We start from the raw sequence: 24,211 nt of genomic DNA on the forward strand, positions 1-24,211 counted from the left end.
AGGGGGGCGGGGGGGGGGGGGTGCAGGATACCAGTGATAAACCCCCCTGTTCTTCTTGGAAATAATACTGTGAAGTCCTTTACGTTCTCCTTAGGTGGTGGGGGGGGGTCTCAGTTGAGAGATGGTGCATCCTGATGGGGCAGCTCTCCCTCAGTACTGCACCGCGAGTCTCAGTCGTGGGACTCAAACCCACAATCTTTGAACGAGGCACACTGGGAAAACATGAATGCATATTCCACCCGCTCACACCCCAAATCCCGCTCTCTGATTACTCCTGCACTCACTCACTGGCTCCAGGTGAACCATCCCTGTTTACTCTACCAGTCTCACCTTCCGGCACTGAGTTAACGCTGACCTTCCTGAGCAAGCCCAGCTTTAACTGCTCGACCAATCTTTCCGGCTTCAAACCCCCCTGTCCAACAGAGATCTCCTCACCTGTCCCTGTATCCGCTTATGTGGCTCGGTGTCCGATTTTACTCCTGTGAAGCACCTTGTTTTATTATCCTACAGCACCAAAATAAGCAAAAGTTGTTTTTTCCCGATCCAACAAGGCCGCACTGCCTCAGTACTGACCCTCTGACAGTGTGGCGCTCCCTCGGTACTGACCCTCTGACAGTGCGGCACTCCTTCAGTACTGACCCTCCGACAGTGCGGCACTCCCTCAATACTGACCCTCTGACAGTGCAGCGCTCCCTCGGTACTGACCCTCTGACAGTGCGGCACTCCTTCAGTACTGACCCTCCGACAGTGCGGCACTCCCTCAATACTGACCCTCTGACAGTGCGGCACTCCCTCAGTAATGACCCTCCGACAGTGCGGCACTCCCTCAGTAATGACCCTCCGATAGTGCGGCACTCCCTCAGTACTGAGCTTCTGACAGTGCAGCCCTCCCTCAGTACTGACCCTCTGACAGTGCTGCACTCCCTCAGTACTGACCCTCTGACAGTGCAGCACTCCCTCAGTACTGACCCTCTGACAGTGCTGCACTCCCTCAGTACTGACCCTCTGACAGTGCAGCATTCCCTCAGTACTGACCCTCTGACAGTGCAGCACTCCTTCAGTACTGACCCTCTGACAGTGCAGCACTCCTTCAGTACTGACCCTCTGACAGTGCAGCACTCCCTCAGTACTGACATTCGACAGTGCTGCACCCCCTCAGTACTGACCCTCTGACAGTGCAGCACTCCGTCAGTACTGGCCCTCTGACAGTGCAGCACTCCCTCAGTACTGACCCTCCGACAGTGCAGCACTCCCTCATTACTGACTCTCTGACAGTGCAGCACTCCCTCAGTACTGACCCTCTGACAGTGCAGCACTCCCTCAGTACTGACCCTCTGACAGTGCTGCACTCCCTCAGTACTGACCCTCTGACAGTGCTGCACTCCCTCAATACTGACCCTCTGACAGTGCAGCACTCCCTCAGTACTGACCCTCTGACAGTGCAGCACTCCCTCAGTACTGACTCTCTGACAGTGCGGCACTCCCTCAGTACTGACACTCTGGCAGTGCGGCACTCCCTCAGTACTGACCCTCTGACAGTGCGGCACTCCCTCAGTACTGACCCTCTGACAGTGCGGCACTCCCTCAGGACTGACCCTCTGACAGTGCAGCACTCCCTCAGTACTGACCCTCTGACAGTGCAGCACTCCCTCAGTACTGACCCTCTGACAGTGCAGCACTCCCTCAGTACTGACCCTCTGACAGTGCAGCACTCCCTCAGTCCTGACCCTCTGACAGTGCAGCACTCCCTCAGTACTGACCCTCCGACAGTGCAGCACTCCCTCAGTACTGACCCTCTGACAGTGCAGCACTCCCTCAGTCCTGACCCTCTGACAGTGCAGCACTCCCTCAGTACTGACCACTGGGACATGAAAACTCCTGTGAGACCCAGATGTGTGTGAACCAACCAGCAGGTTTATTTTACAAATAACGTGTGAACAAAAAGAGGAGGACATGTACAGTGAATTCTAATCTACTCCATAATACTCCTCATATAGCATCAAAACAATGAAAGACGTCACAGTGCCCCGGGCGCTGGCCACCTCCACTTCTCTGACCACTGCTCTCTCACCAGTGTGGCCAGCGTTCACCTGAATGAGTGAGTGAGTGCACTCTCTCCATGGCTGATCTCCTCGCCACACACAACTGTCACCCCCAGACCAGCAGTCCTTCGTCATTCAGGGAGGCCTTTCTGACGCCCTCCTTCCGCCTTGCCTCCCAGCGCCCGCAGGCAGTTCCAGATCCCTCCCACCGTCCTCCCACCTCAGCTCCCCGCCGCCTCCCTCAGGCCCGAGAGCCGGCAGTGAACGTCCTCTCCAGTGTGTCAAACCCAAACGGGTAGTGGTGTCCACGGGCCAACCGCAACCCACACCGCTCCCCCACCCACCACCCCCCCCCCCCAACCCGGCCAGCCACTCCTTTCGGGACAGCTTGTTAACGTAACAAATCGCCCTTATTTCCGCTCCATCCAGGAGAGGGAGGGAGGGAGGGAGTCCCCACACCTCCTGGGAAACGATCCAGGGGAGGGAGGGTGGGAGTCCCCACACCTCCTGGGAAACCATCCAGGGGAGGGAGGGAGTCCCCACACCTCCTGGGAAACCATCCAGGGGAGGGAGGGAGTCCCCACACCTCCTGGGAAACCATCCAGGGGAGGGAGGGTGGGAGGGAGTCCCCACACCTCCTGGGAAACGATCCAGGGGAGGGAGGGTGGGAGTCCCCACACCTCCTGGGAAACGATCCAGGGGAGGGAGGGTGGGAGTCCCCACACCTCCTGGGAAACGATCCAGGGGAGGGAGGGTGGGAGGGAGTCCCCACACCTCCTGGGAAACGATCCAGGGGAGGGAGGGAGTCCCCACACCTCCTGGGAAACGATCCAGGGGAGGGAGGGAGTCCCCACACCTCCTGGGAAACCATCCAGGGGAGGGAGGGTGGGAGTCCCCACACCTCCTGGGAAACCATCCAGGGGAGGGAGGGAAGGAGGGAGTCCCCACATCTCCTGGGAAACGATCCAGGAGAGGGAGGGAGGGTGGGAGTCCCCACACCTCCTGGGAAACGATCCAGGGGAGGGAGGGAGGGAGTCCCCACACCTCCTGGGAAACCATCCAGGGGAGGGAGGGAGGGAGGGAGTCCCCACACCTCCTGGGAAACGATCCAGGGGAGGGAGGGAGTCCCCACACCTCCTGGGAAACGATCCAGGGGAGGGAGGGTGGGAGTCCCCACACCTCCTGGGAAACCATCCAGGGGAGGGAGGGAGTCCCCACACCTCCTGGGAAACGATCCAGGGGAGGGAGGGAGTCCGCACACCTCCTGGGAAACGATCCAGGGGAGGGAGGGAGTCCCCACACCTCCTGGGAAACGATCCAGGGGAGGGAGGGAGTCCCCACACCTCCTGGGAAACGATCCAGGCGAGGGAGGGAGGGAGGGAGTCCCCACACCTCCTGGGAAACGATCCAGGGGAGGGAGGGAGTCCCCACACCTCCTGGGAAACCATCCAGGGGAGGGAGGGAGGGAGGGAGTCCCCACACCTCCTGGGAAACGATCCAGGGGAGGGAGGGAGGGAGTCCCCACACCTCCTGGGAAACGATCCAGGGGAGGGAGGGTGGGAGTCCCCACACCTCCTGGGAAACCATCCAGGGGAGGGAGGGAGGGAGTCCCCACACCTCCTGGGAAACGATCCAGGGGAGGGAGGGAGGGAGGGAGTCCCCACACCTCCTGGGAAACGATCCAGGGGAGGGAGGGAGTCCCCACACCTCCTGGGAAACGATCCAGGGGAGGGAGGGAGGGAGGGAGTCCCCACACCTCCTGGGAAACGATCCAGGGGAGGGAGGGAGGGAGGGAGTCCCCACACCTCCTGGGAAACGATCCAGGGAGGGAGGGAGTCCCCACACCTCCTGGGAAACGATCCAGGGGAGGGAGGGAGGGAGTCCCCACACCTCCTGGGAAACGATCCAGGGGAGGGAGGGAGTCCCCACACCTCCTGGGAAACGATCCAGGGGAGGGAGGGAGTCCCCACACCTCCTGGGAAACGATCCAGGGGAGGGTGGGAGGGAGTCCCCACACCTCCTGGGAAACGATCCAGGGGAGGGAGGGAGTCCCCACACCTCCTGGGAAACGATCCAGGGGAGGGAGGGAGTCCCCACACCTCCTGGGAAACGATCCAGGCGAGGGAGGGAGGGAGGGAGTCCCCACACCTCCTGGGAAACGATCCAGGGGAGGGAGGGAGGGAGTCCCCACACCTCCTGGGAAACGATCCAGGGGAGGGAAGGAGGGAGTCCCCACACCTCCTGGGAAATGATCCAGGGGAGGGAGGGAGTCCGCACACCTCCTGGGAAACGATCCAGGGGAGGGAGGGAGTCCCCACACCTCCTGGGAAACGATCCAGGGGAGGGAGGGAGTCCCCACACCTCCTGGGAAACGATCCAGGGGAGGGAGGGAGTCCCCACACCTCCTGGGAAACCATCCAGGGGAGGGAGGGAGTCCCCACACCTCCTGGGAAACGATCCAGGGGAGAGAGTCCCCACACCTCCTGGGAAACGATCCAGGGGAGAGAGTCCCCACACCTCCTGGGAAACGATCCAGGGGAGGGAGGGAGTCCCCACACCTCCTGGGAAACCATCCAGGGGAGGGAGGGAGCCCCACACCTCCTGGGAAACCATCCAGGGGAGGGAGGGAGTCCCCACACCTCCTGGGAAACGATCCAGGGGAGGGAGGGAGTCCCCACACCTCCTGGGAAACGATCCAGGGGAGGGAGGGAGGGAGGGAGTCCCCACACCTCCTGGGAAACGATCCGGGGAGGGAGGGAGGGAGGGAGTCCCCACACCTCCTGGGAAACGATCCAGGGGAGGGAGGGAGTCCCCACACCTCCTCGGAAACGATCCAGGGGAGGGAGGGAGGGAGGGAGTCCCCACACCTCCTGGGAAACGATCCAGGGGAGGGAGGGAGGGAGTCCCCACACCTCCTGGGAAACGATCCAGGGGAGGGAGGGAGTCCCCACACCTCCTGGGAAACGATCCAGGGGAGGGAGGGAGGGAGGGAGTCCCCACACCTCCTGGGAAACGATCCAGGGGAGGGAGGGAGGGAGTCCCCACACCTCCTGGGAAACGATCCGGGGAGGGAGGGAGTCCCCACACCTCCTGGGAAACGATCCAGGGGAGGGAGGGAGGGAGGGAGTCCCCACACCTCCTGGGAAACCATCCAGGGGAGGGAGGGAGGGAGGGAGTCCCCACACCTCCTGGGAAACGATCCAGGGGAGGGAGGGAGTCCCCACACCTCCTGGGAAACGATCCAGGGGAGGGAGGGAGGGAGTCCCCACCCCTCCTGGGAAACGATCCAGGGGAGGAGGGTGGGAGTCCCCACACCTCCTGGGAAACGATCCAGGGGAGGGAGGGAAGGAGGGAGTCCCCACACCTCCTGGGAAACCATCCAGGGGAGGGAGGGTGGGAGTCCCCACACCTCCTGGGAAACCATCCAGGGGAGGGAGGGAAGGAGGGAGTCCCCACACCTCCTGGGAAACCATCCAGGGGAGGGAGGGAGGGAGTCCCCACACCTCCTGGGAAACGATCCAGGGGAGGGAGGGAGGGAGTCCCCACACCTCCTGGGAAACCATCCAGGGGAGGGAGGGAGTCCCCACACCTCCTGGGAAACCATCCAGGGGAGGGAGGGAGGGAGGGAGTCCCCACACCTCCTGGGAAACGATCCAGGGGAGGGAGGGAGTCCCCACACCTCCTGGGAAATGATCCAGGGGAGGGAGGGAGTCCCCACACCTCCTGGGAAACGATCCAGGGGAGGGAGGGAGGGAGTCCCCACACCTCCTGGGAAACGATCCAGGGGAGGGAGGGAGGGAGGGAGTCCCCACACCTCCTGGGAAACGATCCAGGGGAGGGAGGGAGGGAGGGAGTCCCCACACCTCCTGGGAAACGATCCAGGGGAGGGAGGGAGTCCCCACACCTCCTGGGAAACGATCCAGGGGAGGGAGGGAGGGAGTCCCCACCCCTCCTGGGAAACGATCCAGGGGAGGGAGGGTGGGAGTCCCCACACCTCCTGGGAAACGATCCAGGGGAGGGAGGGAAGGAGGGAGTCCCCACACCTCCTGGGAAACCATCCAGGGGAGGGAGGGTGGGAGTCCCCACACCTCCTGGGAAACCATCCAGGGGAGGGAGGGAAGGAGGGAGTCCCCACACCTCCTGGGAAACCATCCAGGGGAGGGAGGGAGGGAGTCCCCACACCTCCTGGGAAACGATCCAGGGGAGGGAGGGAGGGAGTCCCCACACCTCCTGGGAAACCATCCAGGGGAGGGAGGGAGTCCCCACACCTCCTGGGAAACCATCCAGGGGAGGGAGGGAGGGAGGGAGTCCCCACACCTCCTGGGAAACGATCCAGGGGAGGGAGGGAGTCCCCACACCTCCTGGGAAACGATCCAGGGGAGGGAGGGAGTCCCCACACCTCCTGGGAAACGATCCAGGGGAGGGAGGGAGGGAGGGAGTCCCCACACCTCCTGGGAAACGATCCAGGGGAGGGAGGGAGGGAGTCCCCACACCTCCTGGGAAACGATCCAGGGGAGGGAGGGTGGGAGTCCCCACACCTCCTGGGAAACCATCCAGGGGAGGGAGGGAAGGAGGGAGTCCCCACATCTCCTGGGAAACGATCCAGGAGAGGGAGGGAGGGTGGGAGTCCCCACACCTCCTGGGAAACGATCCAGGGGAGGGAGGGAGGGAGTCCCCACACCTCCTGGGAAACCATCCAGGGGAGGGAGGGAGTCCCCACACCTCCTGGGAAACCATCCAGGGGAGGGAGGGAGGGAGGGAGTCCCCACACCTCCTGGGAAACGATCCAGGGGAGGGAGGGAGTCCCCACACCTCCTGGGAAACGATCCAGGGGAGGGAGGGAGTCCGCACACCTCCTGGGAAACGATCCAGGGGAGGGAGGGAGTCCCCACACCTCCTGGGAAACGATCCAGGGGAGGGAGGGAGTCCCGCACACCTCCTGGGAAACGATCCAGGCGAGGGAGGGAGGGAGTCCCCACACCTCCTGGGAAACGATCCAGGGGAGGTAGGGAGTCCCCACACCTCCTGGGAAACCATCCCAATCGCATTGTGGAAAATAATCACAAAAACGCCCCAAAGCGCAGCAGTCACTCTGGAGCAGTAAGAGGTGGTGGAGAGGGGGAACTGCAACGCCACTCACTGACCCAAGGCTGCTCAATGCCCCCGTGGCGCCCCGCAACCCCCCCTCCGCGAACCACCCCAGCAAACCCCTCCCCGGGTGAACACGCGGGTGGATGTCCACCGCCTCATGGAAAACAATAACTGGGACACCCGTCGCGTGGTCGCTGTTTTTGGGATCCTACCCTGCACAAAACAGGCACGTTTTCCTCCCCCCACTCCCACCCCCCATGGCTAGTCCCAAACACCCCCCACCTCCCCCATTACTGTCACCTCCCAGGAGCGCCAGCGATCAAAGTGGAGTCCGTTAAAGAAAGGTCCAGCTCTGGCCTGGCCCAATTCAAGCCTGCCTCCTGGGGGTGGTTTGTTATCCTGAGAGGGTTCCTTTATCTTAGCGGGGAAGCGAGTCTCTGATTCGAACTGCCAAAGGGGGTTCGCTGTGGTGTGGGGGGGAGGGGGAGGGGGAGGGTAGGCATGGGCAGCCATCGCTAGAGTAATCTACATCAAAATGAAATCAAGCTGAGTTTCTCCTGTGTGCGTGGAGTCCCACGCATCTGAAACATTCACAGAATTTTAATGGCACAGGAGGAGGCCATTTGGCCCATCGTGTCTGCACCGGCTCTCCAAACGAGCTCAATGACCTAACACCATCGCCCTGCCGTTTCCCCTGTAGCCTTGCACATTGTTTCTATTCAAGTAATCATCTAACGCTCTCGAGTGCCTCGATTGAACCTGCCTCCATCATTCATGCAAGGCGGGCTTGTCGGCAAGTCTGGAATGGAGGTGGTGTTGGGGGAGTGGACGGTTTCTGCTGTATCCTGAAACAAGTGATTCCAATTTGCACCCGGAGAGCTAAAAACAGAGCAATATTCTGACATCCCGACCACAAGAGTTCATGTCTCAAAACGTTTGCCACCACTTCCAAAGAGATGCAGGACCGAAACCCAAGACCTTCAGTGCCTCAGCTTGCCGAATGCCTCAAATGGGTGGGGTGGGGGTGGTGGTTGGGAATGGCGGGAGGGGGTTAACGCATCACGTTAACAGTCAGTAAGTTCATTAATAACCGGAATGGATTCTTCATTATTTCGTGGACACTTTGCGTCGTTAATTCAAGTTTCCTACAAACTAGTTTTGTGCCAGCCTCTGTGTAATTGACCTATTGGAAAATAAATCTGACTATTTGTTTTAACCTGGAGGCGGCGAGGATTGCAAGATCAATCTCAGCTGCCGAGCACAGTAGTAGAAAGGGTTCATCCAACCAGGCGTGGCACTCTGCTTTACGTCACAGCACGACTAAAGGAACGGGTTTCACTTCATCCAGAGACAGGCCTCTGGCTCGCGAAGCAGGGAGGAAGCCGCACCGGATAGGACAGGCCTTCTGCCAGTGCTCTCTCTCTCTCTCTGGCGAAGCTCCTCCCAGGGCCGTTGCGGCTAACGGTCGGTGCCGGGCGGGGCGCTCTCCTCCGCATGCTCCTCCTGGTGTTTCTCCAGCCTGGACATGGTCTTGAAGCTTTTGCCGCAGTCCGAGCAGATAAAGAGCTCCGCGGCCGCCTCCTGGTATCGCCCGTCGGACGGGTCGGAGTTCCTGGACTCGTCCTGCTCCGCTGCCTCAGCCTGCTCCGGGCTGCTCAGCTGGAGATGCCCCACCTCCAACACACTGCAACAGAGGACAGCACAGTCAGCACCCAGATTGATCGCCTGATCGCCAGCGAGATCAAGCCCCCCCCCACACCCCCCCTGACCACTCCCTCGATGCCTCGACCAGACTCCCCCTCACTCCTCATTGAGTGTCACCACTGCCCCCACCGGTCAATATTCATCCCAACTCCTCCACCTTCCTGGGCTGACAAATGGCAAGTAACATTCGCTCCTCACAAGTGTCTGGCAATGACCATCTTTAACAAGAGAGAATCCAACCATCGCGCCTTGACATTCAATGGCATTATCATCACTGAATCCCTCACTTTCAACATCCTGGGGGTTACCATTGACCAGAAACTGAACTGGGACCAGCCATATAAACACTGTGGCTACAAGAGCAGGTCAGAGGCTGGGAATCCTGCGGAGAGTAACTCACCCTCTGACTCCCCAAAGTCTGTCCACCATCTACAAGGCACAAGTCAGGAGTGTGATGGGACACTCCCCACTTCCCTGGATGAGTGCAGCTCCCACAACACTCAAGAAGCTTGAAACCGTCCAGGACAAAGCAGCCCCACTTGATCGGCACCCCATCCATAAACATTCACTCCCTCCACCAGTGACACACAGTAGCAGCAGTGTGTGTACCATCTACAAGATGCATTGCAGGAACTCACCAAGGCTCCTTCGACAGCACCTTCCAAACCCACGACCACAACCATCTAGAAGGACAAGGGCAGCAGACACATGGGAACACCCCCAGCTGGAAGTTCCCCCCAAGTCACTCACCATCCTGACTTGGAAATATATCGGCTGTTCCTTCACTGTCGCTGGGTCAAATCCTGGAACTCCCTCCCTAACAGCGCCGTGGGTATACCTACACCACAGAGACAAATCCTGGAACTCGCTCCCTAACAGCGCCGTGGGTGTACCTACACCACAGGGACAAAATCCTGGAACTACCTCCCTAACAGCGCCGTGGGTGTACCTACACCACACGGACAAAATCCTGGAACTGCCTCCCTAACAGCGTCGTGGGTGTACCTACACCACACGGACAAAATCCTGGAACTCCCTCCCTAACAGCACCGTGGGTGTACCTACACCACACGGACAAAATCCTGGAACTCCCTCCCTAACAGCGCCGTGGGTGTACCTACACCACACGGACAAAATCCTGGAACTCCCTCCCTAACAGCGCCGTGGGTGTACCTACACCACAGGGACTGCAGCAGTTGAAGAAGGCAGCTCAGCACCACCTTCTCAAGGGGCAATTAGGGATGGACAATAAATACTGGCCCAGCCAGCGACGGCCACATCCCATGAAAGGATCAAAGGAAATATCACGGCCTCACCTGGTGTTATCGGTGGCATGCAAGAGGACGTGCCTCCCGCTGAGGGACCCGGCTCCATATACCACGCAGCGGTACTTCTTCTCCTTGGTGTGGGTGCGCTGGTGCCGGCGGAGGATGGAGGACTGGCTAAAATCCTTGAGGCAGATGGGGCACTGGAAGGGCTTCTCGCCGGTGTGGGTGCGTTGGTGGGTGGCGAGGTTGGAGAGCCGGCTAAAGTCGCGGCCACAGGTCTGACAGCGGAAGGGCTTCTCCCCGGTGTGGGTCAGCTGGTGCTTGACCAGGTTGGAGGGCTGGCTAAACTCCTTGCCGCAGGTCTGGCACTGGAAGGGCCGCTCCCCGGTGTGGGTGCGCTCATGCCGCACCAGGTTCGACTTGTGGTTGAAGTCCTTGTCGCAGGTGGTGCATTTGAAGGGCCTCTCGCCCGTGTGCACCCGCAGGTGCCTTTCAAAATGGCAGGAGTGCTCGAAGGTCTTCCCGCAATCTGAGCAGATGAAGCCCCGCTGGCCAGGGCGGCAACGTCTCCGCACGCCCCCCCTCCCTGCCGGGGGCCGGAATATCGCACGGATACCCGCTGGAAGCATCGTCTTCTGCCGAGGCGCTGGCTCCCGCTGCTGCTGCTGCTGCTCCTCCTCCATTGGCCTTCCCTGGGAAAAGACAGCGCAGAGTTACTGACCAAGACATTGAGTATTCATCACCACCTTCATCCTGTAACACAGAGCACACACCCAGACACCCCGTAACACAGAGAGCACACACCCAGACACCCCGTAACACACAGAGCACACACCCAGACACCCCGTAACACACAGAGCACACACCCAGACACCCCGTAACACACAGAGCACACACCCAGACACCCCGTCACACTGAGAGCACAAACCCAGACACCCTGACACACTGAGAGCACACACCCAGACACCCCGTCACACTGACAGCACACACCCAGACACCCCGTAACACACAGAGGACACACCCAGACACCCCGTAACACACAGAGCACACACCCAGACATCCCGTAACACACAGAGCACACACCCAGACACCCCGTAACACACAGAGCACACAACCAGACGCCCCGTCACACTGAGAGCACACACCCAGACACCCCGTCACACTGAGAGCACACACCCAGACACCCCGTCACACTGAGAGCACACACCCAGACACCCCGTCACACTGAGAGCACACACCCAGACACCCCGTCACACTGAGAGCACACACCCAGACACCCCGTCACACTGAGAGCAGACACCCAGACACCCCGTCACACTGACAGCACACACCCAGACACCCCGTAACACACAGAGCACACAGCCAGACACCCCGTCACACTGAGAGCACACACCCAGACACCCCGTCACACACAGAGCACACACCCAGACACCCCGTAACACACAGAGCACACACCTAGACACCCCGTCACACACAGAGCACACACCCAGACAACCCGTCACACTGAGAGCACACACCCAGACACCCCGTCACACTGAGAGCACACACCCTGACACCCCGTCACACTGAGAGCACATACCCAGACACCCCGTCACACTGACAGCACACACCCAGACACCCCGTAACACAGAGCACACACCCAGACACCCCATCACACTGACAGCACACACCCAGACGCCCCGTAACACTGACAGCACACACCCAGACACCCCGTCACACTGAGAGCACACACCCAGACACCCCGTAACACACAGAGCACACACCCAGACACCCCGTAACACACAGAGCACACACCCAGACACCCCGTCACACTGAGAGCACACACCCAGGCACCCCGTAACACACAGAGCACACACCCAGACACCCCGTAACACACAGAGCACACACCCAGACACCCCGTCACACTGAGAGCACACACCCAGAGACCCCGTAACACTGAGAGCACACACCCAGAGACCCTGTAACACTGAGAGCACACACCCAGACACCCCGTCACACTGAGAGCACACACCCAGACACACCGCCAGACAGAGCATACACCCAGAAACCCCGTCACACTGAGAGCACACACCCAGACACCCCGTAACACACAGAGCAAACACCCAGACACCCCGTAACACACAGAGCACACACCCAGACAGCCCGTAACACACAGAGCACACACCCAGACAGCCCGTCACACTGAGAGCACACACCCAGACACCCCATCACACTGAGAGCACACACCCAGACACCCCGTAACACAGAGCACACACCCAGACACCCCGTAACACAGAGCACACACCCAGACACCCCGTAACACAGAGCACACACCCAGACACCCCGTAACACACAGAGCACACACCCAGACACCCCGTAACACACAGAGCACACACCCAGACAGCCCGTAACACACAGAGCACACACCCAGACAGCCCGTCACACTGAGAGCACACACCCAGACACCCCATCACACTGAGAGCACACACCCAGACACCCCGTAACACAGAGCACACACCCAGACACCCCGTAACACAGAGCACACACCCAGACACCCCGTAACACAGAGCACACACCCAGACACCCCGTAACACAGAGCACACACCCAGACACCCCGTAACACACAGAGCACACACCCAGACACCCCGTAACACACAAAGCACACATCCAGACACCCCGTAACACACAGAGCACACACCCAGATACCCCGTCACACTGACAGCACACACCCAGACACCCCGTAACACACAGAGCACACACCCAGACACCCCGTCACACTGTGAGCACACACCCAGACACCCCGTCACACTGAGAGCACACACACAGACACCCTGTCACACAGAGCACACACCCAGACACCCCGTAACACACAGAGCACACACCCAGACACCCCGTCACACTGAGAGCACACACCCAGACACCCCGTCACACTGAGAGCACACACCCAGACACCCCGTCACACTGAGAGCACACACCCAGACACCCCGTCACACTGAGAGCACACACCCAGACACCCCGTCACACTGACAGCACACACCCAGACACCCCGTAACACACAGAGCACACACCCAGACACCCCGTCACACTGAGAGCACACACCCAGACACCCCGTCACACACAGAGCACACACCCAGACACCCCGTAACACACAGAGCACACACCCAGACACGCCGTCACACACAGAGCACACACCCAGACACCCCGTAACACACAGAGCACACACCCAGACACCCCGTCACACAGAGCACACACCCTGACACCCCGTCACACTGAGAGCACATACCCAGACACCCCGTCACACTGAGAGCACACACCCAGACACCCCGTCTCACTGAGAGCACACACCCAGACACCCCATCACACTGAGAGCACACACCCAGACGCCCCGTAACACACAGAGCACACACCCAGACACCCCGTCACACTGACAGCACACACCCAGACACCCCGTCACACTAAGAGCACACACCCAGACACCCCGTCACACAGAGCACACACCCAGTCACCCCGTCACACTGAGAGCAGACACCCAGACACCCCGTCACACTGACAGCACACACCCAGACACCCCGTCACACTGAGAGCACACACCCAGACACCCCGTAACACACAGAGCACACACCCAGACACCCCGTCACACTGAGAGCACACACCCAGACACCCCGTAACACAGAGCACACACCCAGACACCCCGTAACACAGAGCACACACCCAGACACCCCGTCACACTGAGAGCACACACCCAGACACCCCGTCACACTGAGAGCACACACCCAGAGACCCCGTCACACAGAGCACACACCCAGACACCCCGTAACACACAGGGCACACACCCAGACACCCCGTAACACAGAGCACACACCCAGACACCCCGTCACACTGAGAGCACACACCCAGACACCCCGTAACACTCAGAGCACACACCCAGACACCCCGTCACAATGAGAGCACACACCCAGACACCCCGTAACACACAGAGCACACACCCAGACACCCCGTAACACACAGAGCACACACCCAGACACCCCGTCACACTGAGAGTACACACCCAGAGACCCTGTAACACTGAAAGCACACACCCAGACACCCGGTAACACACAGAGCACACACCCAGAGACCCAGTCACACTGAGAGCACACACCGAGACACCCCGTAACACAGAGCACACACCCAGACACCCCATAAAACACAGAGCACACACCCAGACACCCCGTCACACTGAGAGCACACACCCAGAGACCCTGTAACACTGAGAGCACACACCCAGACACCCAGTCACACTGAGAGCACACACCCAGACACCCCGCCAGACAGAGCACACACCCAGAAACCCCGTCACACTGAGAGCACACACCCAGACACCCCGTAACACACAGAGCACACACCCAGACACCCCGTAACACACAGAGCACACACCCAGACACCCCGTAACACACAGAGCACACACCCAGACACCCCGTAACACACAGAGCACACACCCAGACAGCCCGTCACACTGAGAGCACACACCCAGACACCCCGTCACAGTGAGAGCACACACCCAGACACCCCGTAACACAGAGCACACACCCAGACACCCCGTAACACACAGAGCACACACCCAGATACCCCGTCACACTGAGTGCACACACCCAGACACCCCGTAACACACAGAGCACACACCCAGACACCCCGTCACACTGTGAGCACACACCCAGACACCCCGTCACACTGTGAGCACACACCCAGACACCCCGTCACACAGAGCACACACACAGACACCCCGTCACACTGAGAGCACACACACAGACACCCCGTCACACAGAGCACACACCCAGACACCCCGTAACACACAGAGCACACACCCAGACACCCCGTCACACTGAGAGCACACACCCAGACACCCCGTCACACTGACAGCACACACCCAGACACCCCGTCACACTGAGAGCACACACACAGACACCCCGTCACACTGAGAGCACACACCCAGACACCCCGTAACACTGAGAGCACACACCCAGACACCCTGTAACACACAGAGCACACACCCAGACACCCTGTAACACACAGAACACACACCCAGACACCCCGTAACACACAGAGCACACACCCAGACACCCCGTAACACAGAACACACACCCAGACACCCCGTAACACACAGAGCACACACCCAGACACCCCGTAACACACAGAGCACACACCCAGACACCCCGTCACACTGAGAGCACACACCCAGACACCCCGTAACACACAGAGCACACACCCAGACACCCCGTCACACTGAGAGCACACACCCAGACGCCCCGTAACACACAGAGCACACACCCAGACACCCCGTCACACTGACAGCACACACCCAGACACCCCGTCACACTGAGAGCACACACCCAGACACCCCGTCACACTGAGAGCACACACCCAGACCCCCGTCACACACAGAGGACACACCCAGACACCCCGTAACACACAGAGCACACACCCAGACATCCCGTAACACACAGAGCACACACCCAGACACCCCGTAACACACAGAGCACACACCCAGACAGCCCGTCACACTGAGAGCACACACCCAGACACCCCGTCACACTGAGAGCACACACCCAGACACCCCGTAACACAGAGCACACACCCAGACACCCCGTAACACAGAGCACACACCCAGACACCCCGTAACACAGAGCACACACCCAGACACCCCGTAACACAGAGCACACACCCAGACACCCCGTAACACAGAGCACACACCCAGACACCCCGTAACACAGAGCACACACCCAGACACCCTGTAACACAGAGCACACACCCAGACACCCCGTAACACACAGAGCACACACCCAGACACCCCGTAACACACAGAGCACACATCCAGACACCCCGTAACACACAGAGCACACACCCAGATACCCCGTCACACTGACAGCACACACCCAGACACCCCATAACACACAGAGCACACACCCAGACACCCCGTCACACTGTGAGCACACACCCAGACACCCCGTCACACTGAGAGCACACACACAGACACCCTGTCACACAGAGCACACACCCAGACACCCCGTAACACACAGAGCACACACCCAGACACCCCGTCACACTGAGAGCACACACCCAGACACCACATCACACTGAGAGCACACACCCAGACACCCCGTCACACTGAGAGCACACACCCAGACACCCCGTCACACTGAGAGCACACACCCAGACACCCCGTCACACTGACAGCACACACCCAGACACCCCGTAACACACAGAGCACACACCCAGACACCCCGTCACACTGAGAGCACACACCCAGACACCCCGTCACACACAGAGCACACACCCAGACACCCCGTAACACACAGAGCACACACCCAGACACGCCGTCACACACAGAGCACACACCCAGACACCCCGTAACACACAGAGCACACACCCAGACACCCCGTCACACAGAGCACACACCCTGACACCCCGTCACACTGAGAGCACATACCCAGACACCCCGTCACACTGAGAGCACACACCCAGACACCCCGTCTCACTGAGAGCACACACCCAGACACCCCATCACACTGAGAGCACACACCCAGACGCCCCGTAACACACAGAGCACACACCCAGACACCCCGTCACACTGACAGCACACACCCAGACACCCCGTCACACTAAGAGCACACACCCAGACACCCCGTCACACAGAGCACACACCCAGTCACCCCGTCACACTGAGAGCAGACACCCAGACACCCCGTCACACTGACAGCACACACCCAGACACCCCCGTCACACTGAGAGCACACACCCAGACACCCCGTAACACACAGAGCACACACCCAGACACCCCGTCACACTGAGAGCACACACCCAGACACCCCGTAACACAGAGCACACACCCAGACACCCCGTAACACAGAGCACACACCCAGACACCCCGTCACACTGAGAGCACACACCCAGACACCCCGTCACACTGAGAGCACACACCCAGAGACCCCGTCACACAGAGCACACACCCACACACCCCGTAACACACAGGGCACACACCCAGACACCCCGTAACACAGAGCACACACCCAGACACCCCGTCACACTGAGAGCACACACCCAGACACCCCGTAACACTCAGAGCACACACCCAGACACCCCGTCACAATGAGAGCACACACCCAGACACCCCGTAACACACAGAGCACACACCCAGACACCCCGTAACACACAGAGCACACACCCAGACACCCCGTCACACTGAGAGTACACACCCAGAGACCCTGTAACACTGAAAGCACACACCCAGACACCCGGTAACACACAGAGCACACACCCAGAGACCCAGTCACACTGAGAGCACACACCCAGACACCCCGTAACACAGAGCACACACCCAGACACCCCATAACACACAGAGCACACACCCAGACACCCCGTCACACTGAGAGCACACACCCAGAGACCCTGTCACACTGAGAGCACACACCCAGACACCCCGCCAGACAGAGCACACACCCAGAAACCCCGTCACACTGAGAGCACACACCCAGACACCCCGTAACACACAGAGCACACACCCAGACACCCCGTAACACACAGAGCACACACCCAGACACCCCGTAACACACAGAGCACACACCCAGACACCCCGTAACACACAGAGCACACACCCAGACAGCCCGTCACACTGAGAGCACACACCCAGACACCCCGTCACACTGAGAGCACACACCCAGACACCCCGTAACACAGAGCACACACCCAGACACCCCGTAACACACAGAGCACACACCCAGATACCCCGTCACACTGAGTGCACACACCCAGACACCCCGTAACACACAGAGCACACATCCAGACACCCCGTCACACTGTGAGCACACACCCAGACACCCCGTCACACTGAGAGCACACACCCAGACACCCCGTCACACTGACAGCACACACCCAGACACCCCGTCACACTGAGAGCACACACACAGACACCCCGTCACACTGAGAGCACACACCCAGACACCCCGTAACACTGAGAGCACACACCCAGACACCCGGTAACACACAGAGCACACACCCAGACACCCTGTAACACACAGAACACACACCCAGACACCCCGTAACACACAGAGCACACACCCAGACACCCCGTCACACTGAGAGCACACACCCAGACACCCCGTAACACACAGAGCACACACCCAGACACCACGTCACACTGAGAGCACACACCCAGACGCCACGTAACACACAGAGCACACACCCAGACACCCCGTCACACTGACAGCACACACCCAGACACCCCGTCACACTGAGAGCACACACCCAGACACCCCGTCACACTGAGAGCACACACCCAGACACCCCGTCACACACAGAGCACACACCCAGACACCCCGTAACACACAGAGCACACACCCAGACATCCCGTAACACACAGAGCACACACCCAGACACCCCGTAACACACAGAGCACACACCCAGACAGCCCGTCACACTGAGAGCACACACCCAGACACCCCGTCACACTGAGAGCACACACCCAGACACCCCGTAACACAGAGCACACACCCAGACACCCCGTAACACAGAGCACACACCCAGACACCCCGTAACACAGAGCACACACCCAGACACCCCGTAACACAGAGCACACACCCAGACACCCCGTAACACAGAGCACACACCCAGACACCCCGTAACACAAAGAGCACCCACCCAGACACCCCGTAACACAGAGCACACACCCAGACACCCCGTAACACAGAGCACACACCCAGATACCCCGTCACACTGAGAGCACACACCCAGACACCCCGTAACACACAGAGCACACACCCAGACATCCCGTCACACTGTGAGCACACACCCAGACACCCCGTCACACTGACAGCACACACACAGACACCCCGTCACACAGAGCACACACCCAGACACCCCGTAACACACAGAGCACACACCCAGACACCCCGTCACACTGAGAGCACACACCCAGACACCCCGTCACACTGACAGCACACACCCAGACACCCCGTCACACTGACAGCACACACACAGACACTCCGTCACACTGAGAGCACACACCCAGACACCCCGTAACACTGAGAGCACACACCCAGACACCCTGTAACACACAGAGCACACACCCAGACACCCCGTAACACACAGAACACACACCCAGACACCCCGTAACACACAGAGCACACACCCAGACACCCCGTAACACAGAACACACACCCAGACACCCCGTAACACACAGAGCACACACCCAGATACCCCGTAACACACAGAGCACACACCCAGACACCCCGTCACACTGAGAGCACACACCCAGACGCCCCGTAACACACAGAGCACACACCCAGACACCCCGTCACACTGACAGCACACACCCAGACACCCCGTCACACTGAAAGCACACACCCAGACACCCCGTCACACTGAGAGCACACACCCAGACACCCCGTCACACTGAGAGCACACACACAGACACCCCGTCACACTGAGAGCACACACCCAGACACCCCGTCACACTGAGAGCAGACACCCAGACACCCCGTCACACTGAGAGCAGACACCCAGACACCCCGTCACACTGAGAGCACACAACCAGACACCCCGTAACACACAGAGCACACAGCCAGACACCCCATCACACTGAGAGCACACACCCAGACACCCCGTCACACTGAGAGCACACACCCAGACACCCCGTCACACTGAGAGCACACACCCAGACACCCCGTCACACTGAGAGCACACACCCAGACACCCCGTAACACAGAGCACACACCCAGACACCCCGTAACACAGAGCACACACCCAGACACCCCGTCACACTGAGAGCACACACCCAGACACCCCGTCACACTGAGAGCACACACCCAGAGACCCCGTCACACAGAGCACACACCCAGACACCCCGTAACACACAGGGCACACACCCAGACACCCCGTAACACAGAGCACACACCCAGACACCCCGTCACACTGAGAGCACACACCCAGACACCCCGTAACACTGAGAGCACACACCCAGACACCCCGTAACACACAGAGCACACACCCAGACACCCCGTAACACACAGAGCACACACCCAGACACTCCGTCACACTGAGAGTATACACCCAGAGACCCTGTAACACTGAAAGCACACACCCAGACACCCCGTAACACACAGAGCACACACCCAGAGACCCAGTCACACTGAGAGCACACACCCAGACACCCAGTCACACTGAGAGCACACACCCAGACACCCCGGCAAACAGAGCACACACCCAGAAACCCCGTCACACTGAGAGCACACACCCAGACACCCCGTAACACACAGAGCACACACCCAGACACCCCGTAACACACAGAGCACACACCCAGACACCCCGTAACACACAGAGCACACACCCAGACACCCCGTAACACACAGAGCACACACCCAGACAGCCCGTAACACACAGAGCACACACCCAGACAGCCCGTCACACTGAGAGCACACACCCAGACACCCCGTCACACTGAGAGCACACACCCAGAAACCCCGTAACACAAAGCACACACTCAGACACCCCGTAACACAGAGCACACAGCCAGACACCCCGTAACACAGAGCACACACCCAGACACCCCGTAACACACAGCACACACCCAGACACCCCGTAACACACAGAGCACACACCCAGACACCCCGTAACACACAGAGCACACACCCAGATACCCCGTCACACTGAGTGCACACACCCAGACACCCCGTAACACACAGAGCACACACCCAGACACCCGTCACACTGTGAGCACACACCCAGACACCCCGTCACACTTGTGAGCACACACCCAGACACCCCCGTCACACTGAGGAGCACACACACAGACACCCCGTCACACGAGCACACACCCAGACACCCCGTAAACACACAGAGCACACACCCAGACCACCCCGTCACACTGAGAGCACACACCCCAGACCACCCCGTCACAACTGACAGCACACACCCAGACACCCCCGTCACCACACCTGAGAGCACACACACAAACACCCCGTCACACCGAGAGCACACACCAGAGACACCCCGTGTAACACTGAGAGCCCACACCCAGACACCCTGTAACACACAGAGCACACACCCAGACACCCTGTAACACACAGAACACACACCCAGACACCCCGTAACACACAGACACACACCCCAGACACCCCGTAACACAGAACACACACCCAGACACCCCGTAACACACAGAGCACACACCCAGACACCCCGTAACACACAGAGCACACACCCAGACACCCCGTAACACACAGAGCACACACCCAGACACCCCGTCACACTGAGAGCACACACCCAGACGCCCCGTAACACACAGAGCACACACCCAGACACCCCGTAACACACAGAGCACACACCCAGACACCCCGTCACACTGAGAGCACACACCCAGAGACCCTGTAACACTGAGAGCACACACCCAGACACCCCGTAACACACAGAGCACACACCCAGACACCCCGTCACACTGAGAGCACACACCCAGACACCCCGTAACACAGAGCACACACCCAGACACCCCATAACACAGAGCACACACCCAGACACCCCGTAACACACAGAGCACACACCCAGACACCCCGTCACACTGAGAGCACACACCCAGAGACCCGTAACACTGAGAGCACACACCCAGACACCCTGTAACACTGAGAGCACACACCCAGACACCCCGTCACACTGAGAGCACACACCCAGACACCCCGCCACACAGAGCACACACCCAGAACCCCGTCACACTGAGAGCACACACCCAGACACCCCGTAACACACAGAGCACACACCCAGACACCCCGTAACACACAGAGCACACACCCAGACACCCCGTAACACACAGAGCACACACCCAGACACCCCGTAACACACAGAGCACACACCCAGACACCCCGTCACACTGAGAGCACACACCCAGACACCCCGTAACACACAGAGCACACACCCAGACACCCCGTCACACTGAGAGCACACACCCAGACACCCCGTCACACTGAGAGCACACACCCAGACACCCCGGCAGACAGAGCACACACCCAGAAACCCCGTCACACTGAGAGCACACACCCAGACACCCCGTAACACACAGAGCACACACCCAGACACCCCGTAACACACAGAGCACACACCCAGACACCCCGTAACACACAGAGCACACACCCAGACACCCCGTAACACACAGAGCACACACCCAGACACCCCGTCACACTGAGAGCACACACCCAGACACCCCGTCACACTGAGAGTACACACCCAGAGACCCTGTAACACTGAGAGCACACACCCAGACACCCCGTAACACACAGAGCACACACCCAGACACCCCGTCACACTGAGAGCACACACCCAGACACCCCGTAACACACAGAGCACACACCCAGACACCCCGTCACACTGAGAGCACACACCCAGACACCCCGTCACACTGAGAGCACACACCCAGACACCCCGTCACACAGAGCACACACACAGACACCCCGTCACACTGAGAGCACACACCCAGACACCCCGTAACACACAGAGCACACACCCAGACACCCCGTAACACACAGAGCACACACCCAGACACCCCGTAACACACAGAGCACACACCCAGACACCCCGTAACACACAGAGCACACACCCAGACACCCCGTCACACTGAGAGCACACACCCAGACACCCCGTCACACTGACAGCACACACCCAGACACCCCGTCACACTGAGAGCACACACACAGACACCCCGTCACACTGAGAGCACACACACAGACACCCCGTCACACTGAGAGCACACACCCAGACACCCCGTAACACTGAGAGCACACACCCAGACACCCTGTAACACACAGAGCACACACCCAGACACCCTGTAACACACAGAACACACACCCAGACACCCCGTAACACACAGAGCACACACCCAGACACCCCGTAACACAGAACACACACCAGACACCCCGTAACACACAGAGCACACACCCAGACACACCGTAAACACACAGAGCACACACCCAGACACCCCGTCACACTGAGAGCACACACCCAGACACCCCGTAACACACAGAGCACCACACCCAGACACCACGTCACACTGAGAGCACACACCCAGACGCCACGTATAACACCACGAGCACACACCCAGACACCCCGTCACACTGACAGCACCACACCAGACACCCCGTCACACTGAGAGCACACACCCAGACACCCCGTCACACTGAGAGCACACACCCAGACACCCCGTCACACTGAGAGCACACACCCAGACACCCCGTCACACACAGAGCACACACCCAGACACCCCGTCACACACAGAGCACACACCCAGACACCCCGTAACACACAGAGCACACACCCAGACACCCCGTAACACACAGAGCACACACCCAGACACCCCGTCACACTGAGAGCACACACCCAGACACCCCGTCACACTGAGAGCACACACCCAGACACCCCGTAACACAGAGCACACACCCAGACACCCCGTAACACAGAGCACACACCCAGACACCCCGTAACACAGAGCACACACCCAGACACCCCGTAACACAGAGCACACACCCAGACACCCCGTAACACACAGAGCACCCACCCAGACACCCCGTAACACAGAGCACACACCCAGATACCCCGTCACACTGAGAGCACACACCCAGACACCCCGTAACACACAGAGCACACACCCAGACATCCCGTCACACTGTGAGCACACACCCAGACACCCCGTCACACTGACAGCACACACACAGACACCCCGTCACACAGAGCACACACCCAGACACCCCGTAACACACAGAGCACACACCCAGACACCCCGTCACACTGAGAGCACACACCCAGACACCCCGTCACACTGACAGCACACACCCAGACACCCCGTCCACACTGACAGCACACACACAGACACTCCGTCACACTGAGAGCACACCACCCAGACACCCCGTAACACTGAGAGCACACACCCAGACACCCTGTAACACCACAGAGCACACACCCAGACACCCCGTAACACACAGAACACACACCCAGACACCCCGTAACACACAGAGCACACACCCAGACACCCCCCGTAACACAGAACACACCACCCAGACACCACCCCGTAACACACAGAGCACACACCCAGACACCCCGTAACACACAGAGCACACA

At 59.8% G+C, this 24,211-nt stretch overlaps 1 protein-coding gene across 1 annotated transcript in view; it reads right to left on the reverse strand.

The window, feature by feature from the left end:
* Positions 1-7,425: 7,425 nt before the first annotated feature.
* The window catches only part of LOC121274948 (zinc finger protein 239-like), a 156,621-nt gene continuing 139,835 nt past the window's right edge, over positions 7,426-24,211 (reverse strand). Inside the window, exons 2-3 of the mRNA XM_041182321.1 lie at positions 10,154-10,797; positions 7,426-8,817 (exon numbers count right to left, since the gene is read on the reverse strand). Of these exons, the coding sequence (XP_041038255.1) occupies positions 8,592-8,817; positions 10,154-10,788 (861 nt within the window). The 5' untranslated portion in view covers positions 10,789-10,797 and the 3' untranslated portion in view covers positions 7,426-8,591. The remainder of the gene's footprint in view (positions 8,818-10,153; positions 10,798-24,211) is intronic.

This window comes from Carcharodon carcharias (assembly GCF_017639515.1).
Source record: "Carcharodon carcharias isolate sCarCar2 chromosome 39 unlocalized genomic scaffold, sCarCar2.pri SUPER_39_unloc_2, whole genome shotgun sequence".
Classification (NCBI taxonomy): Eukaryota; Metazoa; Chordata; class Chondrichthyes; order Lamniformes; family Lamnidae; genus Carcharodon; species Carcharodon carcharias.